Genomic DNA, 9295 nt, shown 5'->3' with positions numbered 1-9295 from the left:
CACAATCTACATCTAATGTACCATGTTAAAAATGGCAAACAATAAAGATAAATACTTACATAATTCAGTACGTCCCATACACTCAGGCTCCTCACTGTGTTCTCTTTTCAGCTCCATCATCTTCCCTGGTGACTGAAGTACCTCACTCTTCTCCTTCATCATACAATTTCTCTGAATTTTCATCTTTCATCCTTAGAAAGCGAGCTCAAAGGGAACTGAGAAGTTCCTTAAACACAAGTGGAACTGACAGTCAATTAATTTTTAAAAACAGACTGAGACCTTCTTTAGAAGTACAGCCCTACAATAATTCAAAATACAATACTGACAAAATGGGATCCCTGTCAAAACTGTGTGTTGCCCTCATGGGTGATGCTCACAAACAAGCCAGATAACAGCATGCTGCTTATGAAAGACCCAAGGCCATCAGTGTATTTCTAACTTGGCCAGCTCTCTGCTCTGGTGTGTCATGCAGCCCTGTAAGGGGCACCACCCAACCTACCAGGCACAGTATGCCGTGATGGAGACAAAGCAACAGCTACCTTCCTTCCATGAGAAAAGTCTATCGAATTGCTTCCCTCCTTATCAGTGCAGCCACAGCAGCAAAGTGCTCCTAGTGCAAATCTGGTTTCACTCTCAAGTGTCTCAATGTTCCCATTCCAGCACTGAAATACCTGCAATCATTTTGACTTGAAGGACATGTGTCTATTTACCATTAGATGTGTCTTGTAGCATTCAGATATTCCCCAAGAATAGTTATGTTTAGGACCTCTTTCACCTAAGACTGCACAGCTGGAAGTTGTTGTCTGCTGGAAGGTGACTAGAGAAGATCATGGCATTATTTATCTTCTTGCAATTAGGCAGATAAAGCTGAAAACCAGGACATAATTTAAAGGTAAGTAAAAACTTTTCCTCTAAACCTCTGATTAGCTTAAGGCAAGGAAATTAATAGTATTTGCATATGATGCACTCAAGAAAAAAAATTCAAGTCTTACTACACATCTTAATCTTGTTTAAAAATGATGCAAGTCTTCCTTTAAGAAAGAAAAATGAGCAATCCCCAAAGTTTTTCACCAAAAAATCCCCGAACAACTCTGCAGTTACCTCGCAAACAACCAACAGAGAAGCAAAGAACTTGCAAAGCCACAAAAGTGACAGGTCATTAGTCAAGTGCACCAGCACTCTTTGGTGACATGCAGCTTGTCAAAGCAATGTTTGCTTATGAGAAACATGAACACACAGGGTATTACTGACCTGTTCGACCTGTTCACTTCAAATACAGCACAGGGCAACTTGGTTTAACATTACAAAGAACTCCGACACTCTTTACAAGATCTGTAGGAATTCAAGTTCCTTCATTACAAAAATATGTCAGGGAACAAAAATATGTCAGGGGAACCAGACATCAGCTTTCCTCCTCATTCAAAATATTTGGAAGCTATTTGCTTAGTGATTGTCATGATCCCACTTGAATGGTCTTCTGACAATTGGCATTATCTTCCACAAACGATCTAACACTTCTATAGAAGAACACCACATTTTCAGTTGTATTTCTTCCCTTACTACCAACAGTACTATTTTAAGTCACAATCCCCATATAAACATTACAGGTTTTCTTACTACTGTAAAATAGTGGCGATTATTAGGAAGAAAAAGACAGTTAAATCAAACACACAAATCGGCGTGGAACTTACTGCAACCCTAGTAATTCTACTTTATTGACAGACCTTACTCTTCCATCTAGGAATGCAATTCATGTTGACTCACAGCACTCAGCAAGCAAGGTCTGCTGCTGCTGCCAGTGGCACTGGGTTTTGCCTTGGCACATGGTGGGCTCCTTTCAGATGTGCCTGATGGCTGACAGAAGAGGGGAGACAAGCTTTTACCATGACAGCTCTGCAGTTTGTTGAATTCTTCAGTGGCAACAGTATTTCCATGCTGGTGTCACCCACCTCTCCTGAAAACAGGCTCCTCTCTGCAAATCTCCCAGGTTTATCAGGAGCAAAACTGGCATGGGCTTGCTCCCAGGCAGAGCAATTCTAGAAGAAAGAGAACCTTTTCCAGAATGGGTCAGTGAGTTGCACATTGATCCTAGAAAACACACTTGGGATGATCCTGGATTGGCTATAAACCAACCCTTGAGTGGAACCAGGAACAATTTTCACGTGTGACAATCTGAGAGATCTTTTACAACATTCAGAACTGGTCCCTCTGCTCCTACAGAAATGTGCAGTAGTAGTACCAGAAGAAGAAAAAGTTTGTTGAACATTGAGAATTTCTGAAATCCCACCTTAGGAAATTTTTACATGCCCGGATGCAGCCATCTTGCTGACAGTAGAAATGAAAAGAAAAATAAATAACTTGTACAGTGAAAAGAAGTGCAATAGAAATAAAAGGATGCAAGAACAGTAATCTGCAGTATTAAAGATGCTATGCGGGAAAGAAATTCCTTGGTATCAAGAAACTATGCCTTAGACTGTCAGTAATACTACTCCTACATTTTAAATACCAGGCAGATCTCCTGATCTGTAGGTAACTCATAAGCAAGTGCTGTTTGTTCGGGGCTTACTAAATTTTGAACAACGTGACTACTGATGAATCAGTGTAATTCAGTGTAGTACAGCGCGGATTAATTAGTAATACAGTGAGGACCTCCTTTAAGTCCTCCCCAAAATCTAACCATTATTGTAGATAGATCAGTGCAAAAGTATTTCTTCTAAGTACAGTACCAATTAAATAAATGATTTTCCATAAGAAATTGTCCAGAGCAATAGAAGAAGTATTTTAATGCTATTGTGTAAATTCCAGTTCCTTCTTCCCTTGAATGCTATGCTTTGTCCTAGATTATCAAACAGAGTTTCTAAGGCATTAATGAGCACCTTTCACTGGAGCATGTAAGTATACTTTGTACTTCTGAAAAGTCACATGGACATTCACATAAAAAAAAGTAAACAAAACTCCAAAATGAGAAAATAGTAACTGAAGGCTTAGAGACTTTTAGATGGGGAACAGTGGGAATTTGCTTTTATTTCACTCTGCAGATGTAACTACACACATCAGCAAGGCTGTGTAACAGTGATCAGCACAAAAAGATTCTCTGAAAATTGCTAAGGAACAGAAAGTTTTATGACACAATAAGAAAATGACAACTCATAAAGTAAATTTACAAAATTACGAATTACAGAGCTACAGACAAGACTAAATTACAGAATGCTTGCTGAAAGGTATTATTAAGGAAACACAGCCTTCTACCAAATTTTTGTCATTTTAAGAACAGTATTTTCACTTGGGTTAGGTAAAGGAAAAGTTTGTCTGCAGGAAAACAGCCAATGAGTCGCCCAGCAGCGGAAGGAAATCCCCGAGACATGTACATCCCTGTGCTATCGCAAGTGGAAAAAGAGGTAGGCAGGAGTTCCCTCCCTGATGTATCTGCCTCTGATGGTTATCCAAAAGCAAACACCAGACTTTGAGCTCATCTGGTCTGGCTGTTTTAATCCTTTAGCAGATTTCAACTGGATCTTTTCACTGATACTAGTCAAACGTACTGCTAGTGGCATGCTTTCTTCTATGCCTAACACCACAGACCTGGTAAGGCAGAGCTGACGTTACAGCAGATACTGTTCTGGCAATATCCCCTCTGCTGCACTCAGGAACCTGGGCAGAGACGGATTGCTGCTGTTGAAAACCGCTCTCTCACACTTGCGTTCCAGCTCTAATATCTCTCCACTGGGCAAAATTACTGCAGCTGCTTTTCTGCTACTGGCAGAAAGAGACATTAAATAAAAAACAGTAGTACCCTGCTTCCTTCCTGAGGCTCTCTTTCCAGGCTGTTCTTAGAAAATGAAGAAGTATCTGGGGCTTTTTTCAGTTTCTGTATTGTCTCTAACACTTCTCTTATGCCCCATGTTCTTGTTCTCCCCACTCTGTACCCTCCTGTTAGCACTTTCCAATGCAGACTCTGGTCTTCCTTATGTGAGAAAACATAACCGATTTAATACTACCAAAAAAAAAAAAAAAAAAAAAGAAAAGAAAAAAGGTAGTTTGGCCAAAATCAGTTCAACACATTCCACAAGTTCAATGTCAGCATGCCTTACACAGTTTGACTCAGTCTGCATTCTACAAGATTGACCCCAACAGGCACACTTGCCCTGGGTGAAGAGTCCCTCTGAAAGGTTAAAATTCCTCCAACACCTACCAGCTAGGCAGAAAGAGATAAGGCAGCAGATAACAGGGAACTTCGTGGCATTTCCTGCAGCTACCCTCCCGTAGGAACTGGCTTTGGTCCATTTAAAGCATTTGGTGTATTTAATTCTACCCACAAGTAGCTCACCGGGAAAGAGGCAACTTAGGACTTGTACCACCCAGCACCTAAACAGGGGTGTTTAGTTTCACACATACAAATAATAAAAATAGTTAAAATACCAAGATATACATAATACAAAATTCATAAAACATTAAACCACATTAAAATATTAAAATACACGGAAGTATATAGCATATATAAGGTATGTGCGTATATGGGTAGGTATGTATGTATGATTTCCAGGAGTTTCTGTGGAGCTGGCAGGCTCGGAGGCCGCTGGACCGGGGGGCTCCAGCCCCGGCCGGGACCCCGCGGGGCAGGTGAGCCGGCGGTGGGTGCGGGGGGCAGCCCGGCCCTCAAGGAGTTACGGAGCACGATTACTTCATGTTCCCACCGGCCGCTTTCGGCTGCCCCCTCCGGCCCGTTTCACAATCCCGGCTCTCGAGCAGCTCTGTCAAACCGGGCGCGCTCCGTGCACACACCCCCCCGTGTTCTCATGCCGGAGTTTCCCAGGCCATGAATAATCTTGAAGCCCCCTCGATAAATACACGTTCAGGGATGCCCAGAGCTCACTCAACCCGCCAGCCTCGCCGACGAGAAGGGGCCGAGGCCGGAGCCCAGAAGAAGCCGCACGATGAAGTTTCCCCGGGACTGTGGCTGCGACCGTGCCCGCGCCGGCCGCCGCCGGCCGCCCGCCCTCCGCGCCGCGCTGCTGCCGCCGCCGCTGCTGCTGCTGCTGCTGGTGCCGCGGGCCGCCGCCGCCCCGCTGCCCAGCGCAGACTCCTCGGGGGAGGCCGAGCTGGACGAGGCGGCGGCGCGGCGGGCGCCGCTGCCCCAGAGCCTGCTGCTGGCTCGGCTGCTGCACGCCCGGGCGGCACAGCTGCAGGACGAGGTGGGTACGGCCGCACCGCGGGCTCGCACACGCTCACACGCCCGGCCCGGCCGCGGCTGCCTCCTGCCAAGGTGCGACCAAACCTCTCCGTGTCTCTCCCCAGGTGTGCGAGAAGTTCACCATCTGCCCGAACAGCATGGAAATGCTCCTCCACAACAACCTCAGCCTCCCCAAGGTGACGAAGGAAGATGGGTGTCTGCTCGCCGGCTTCGATGAGGCAAGGAACCTTTCTGGTCTAATCCTGTATTCTTGGGACAGGTTATGCTTGCTCAAAAGAACTGTGGAAGTTGACCTAAAGATCTGTGCCGGCTCCAGCTGGCGTTGGCCAGACCTCCACACTACATAAGCATCATCTTCTAACCTGCACACAGCATTGAGATCAAGGCACTTCGAATTCTAAGTGACTTTCTCACCTTTCTCTCATTGCAGGATAAATGCTTGAGAACAATCTCCAGCGGGCTTTATACATTTCAGACATACCTCAAATACGTACAAGAAACTTTTATTAGTGAAAACCAAAATGTTGAATCACTATCCTATAGTACAGAGCGCCTGGCACGTACCATAAGGCAGATGGTGAGTTGGTTTTAAATTCATTCTGATAATTTTGGGGGCTTAATACTGATGTGAAGTCAGAAATAGAGGATGCTATGCTTCAGTTCCTTAAAAAAACCAGGTGACAGTTCCTTATGCTCAGATCTTACCCTCATGACTCAGAGATTTTACAAAGTTTTGTTTCCTTCTCTTAGAGAAACAACTCTTCTTCCTACTTTCTGCTGTTTCTTCTAATTTCCAAACCGACCAAATGCATCATTGTTTTAACAATAAATATATTAAACTGGCTGATAGAAATAAGATTTCTCAGGGTGCTTGTTTCTAATTGTGGAACTGCAATTCAGCCTGTACCTCCTAATGCTGGAACCCAGTGAGAAGTAGAAGTCAGTAAATTTTTTTAAAAGCCCACATTTAAAAAACATGTATATTTTTACAATATTAATGATCTTTAAAACTCTCTAACACATAAGCCAAGCTGTATGGTATATTGAAATATCAGTATTGCTGTCAATACACCAGACAGCTCCCTACTGAAAAACACGTATTTTGCTTGTAAAAAATCTGTCATAAAAATACCCATTTCTCTTTTGATTTGGTAAACTAAAATGCTATTAATTTCTGACAAACATTTTTCATGTTCTGGAGAGCTTTGAAAGATCACAGTTCAAAAATTCACTCAATCCCTATAGTATTTGCCCATATTAATAATCCTTAATATGAACACTCCCTTTTGTCTTTGGGTAAACCATTTGCCTGATTAAAAACCACCCAGGTAAGGACTGCAGAAGTCTTCGGCATTATTTCCTTCAAGGTAGTTTTTGGCATGTGAAAAGACTATTGTGTTTGCCATACCTTTCCTAACATATTTACTTATGCCCATCATTCTTCATGTGAAAGGAAGCTGAACCGCTTTTTTTCACACTCTGCCAGCTGAGAATAATAGTCCTAAGACAGCAACTGATTACTGGCTTCCAGTTGATACACAAGTTTGCAGAAAGTTTGTTTCATAACTGAGACTAGGTTCTTTGGGTTAAGTTTGCAGGTTTTTTGTGGGGGTTTAGATTTTTTTTTTAATCAAGGTAATCCAAACAGGCAGAATTAAACACAGTGATGAAAAGCAAAACCTGTACTTGTAGAAACTATGGGGTTTTTGAGAGAAAGCCTTGATCTTCAGGCTGGAAATTTTTCTTTGTGAGAGAAAAATCTGCTATTTAAGGCAAGGGCAACAAAGCCAGAATCCATCACTTATGGTTAGATAGATCCACAAGCAGTCTAGATATCCAGATAGACTTTTACAGAGCACAACAAGAAGCTGGGCATACAAGTAAAAGGGGGTGTGATCAGAACCCACTCCCAAGTAGTATCGATAGAAAGAATATTTATCTCTTATATTTCACTAAAAAGATGTTCCAGAAGGAGGTTTGCATGTTTTTGTCACTTGTTAAAGGGTAGGAGAGATCCTAAACACAGGATTAAGCAGATACTTGGTAGAACTTTGGACTCCAAATCACCTAAAACAGCTCTATGATTTGGGTGTGTAACTCCTATTTTCAGAAGTCCCAGTTCTTGGGACAAGTTCTCCAAAGGCCTTTAGGTACTGGGTGCACAGTTCTGTGAGTCAGCATTAGATAAATAACTCCTTTTACTCATCTTTTAGTTACACTCTCACGTATCAGTGAAAGTTGGTGGCACTTAGTCTCACATGTGACTAAATGCCTGGAAAGTAAGAATGAGGCAGCTAAACAAGTCTGACATCTTTGGAAACTGTTAATCTACTACAAAATGTGAGAGTACTCCAGTGTCAGCCGAACACCTTATGACTCAGGATGGAGCAGGTACAGGTTAGGACAAACCACGATCAGCACGTCCCCACCTAACCAACCACGTGACTGCCAGAGAGCAGGAGGGGTGTACTGATCTGCTCAGAGCCTGTTGGACCGAGACGCCCAGAACAAACAGTATAGCCCAGGGACACCTACACAGCAATTATAGCAGGCATCAGCACTACTCACACCTCTCCACAGAAGCACGGCTGGAGGGAAGCACAGGTCGCAGGCAGGGCTGCTGTCTGCAGTACAGAAAGGCTGGATATGCAGCAGGCTGGGAACATACAAATCAATGCTCTCCAACAGGCTCAGTTACAGTGTTTTAACCAAGGCCCCCCAATATTGTCTTTCTCACAGGTGATCAATCCCGAAGAAGTGATCATCCCAGATGCAGCTACCCAGGAATCCCTTCACACAAAGCTGAAGTCCATTAAGGCCTGGACAGAGAAAATCACCATCCAGCTCATCCTCCGAGATTTTACTTCATTTATGGAGAAGACAGTGAGGGCTGTGCGCTATTTGCAGAACACCAGGAGTTTCCGTGCTTGAATGTTTTAGTTCAGGCACAATCCTTTTGTTACAAATCTGCCATGTGGCAGACGACAGTGTTGTTCTGTTTTAAGAACCAGAAACAGTAACAATGGTTTGCATCTATATACATTCCCATTTCCTCCTAGGAACTTATTTATTGTATTTAAAATATTTATTAGTTTTTAATATTTCTTATTTATATTTTCAATATTTAGAAAAAATTTAAACACAGGACATATTTTATTTCCTAATGGTACTGTTCAGAATATAAACTTATTTAATATGTATTCAACAAAAAAACATTTTCAGAACCCAGAAAAATTGCTGTATAACTTATGTTTTTATAAATTTGAGAGATGGTATTTATGACTTACTTGCATTTTTAGAGCAAATAAAAGCTGATTTTTAAAAAAAGCTTGTATAACCTGGGTGAACTTTAAATAAGACTAAGGCACTCTATTATATCCAGTTTTTAATACCTGCAATTATCAGAATAAGCACTTTCAAGAATTTATCTGTATAATTAGGCCAGGTATCTATATAGCACATATGCACACACATACAGACAACTTGATTACCACATAATTCTTAAAATGGGATATGAAGGAACCAGATGCACTGAAAATGACACTTAAGAATGAACAAGCTCCTGAGAAACAAATCCATCAATGCTCCTGAGAAACAAACGGACATGTCCCTTATACTTAATAAGGAACACCCTATAAAACTGTTTGTAAGGATCTTCTTACAACTCAAATAATCTTTTTTAAACAAATAAAGGGGTGAGACAACCACATTAACCACTCTGACCTGAATACTATCTTTTGATTAGTTTTTTTGGTATCATCCAGGGGAATTTTCCAACTTTCCTTAAACATTTCTGGCCCCTACCCCAAGAAGCAGAAAAATAAAATCTAGGTTATTTCCTTAAGCAATATAAATCAACATATGGCTGCTGAGCAATGCAGCAACATGCATTTGTCTTTTATATTTCACTAGTATGGACAAGCAACATACCATGAATGCATATTCTTGAGTACTGTATTAAAAAAAAAAAAAAACAAAACAACCAGAACAGGACTTAAGACTGAGTACCAAACCACTGAAACTTTCCTTGGCTGCATCATTTGCAGCACTGTAGCTGTGCAGGTACCTCATAAACCCAAACTCAGAGGAATTCACAGACCACAC

General features: G+C 42.0%; 1 protein-coding gene across 1 annotated transcript; it reads left to right on the top strand.

Annotated features, from left to right (window-relative positions):
- Positions 1 to 4991: 4991 nt before the first annotated feature.
- IL6 (interleukin 6) lies at positions 4992 to 8231 on the top strand (the record flags this gene model as incomplete). Its single annotated transcript, XM_010399381.4, is given in 4 exon segments — positions 4992 to 5204; positions 5206 to 5409; positions 5622 to 5768; positions 7931 to 8231. Coding segments are annotated over 4 exon segments (756 nt in total), but the record flags the coding sequence as incomplete, so codon positions are not given.
- Positions 8232 to 9295: the final 1064 nt, after the last annotated feature.

This window comes from Corvus cornix, chromosome 2 (genome assembly GCF_000738735.6).
Source record: "Corvus cornix cornix isolate S_Up_H32 chromosome 2, ASM73873v5, whole genome shotgun sequence".
NCBI lineage: Eukaryota > Metazoa > Chordata > Aves > Passeriformes > Corvidae > Corvus > Corvus cornix.
This window is presented reverse-complemented; position numbering and strand designations above follow the sequence as displayed.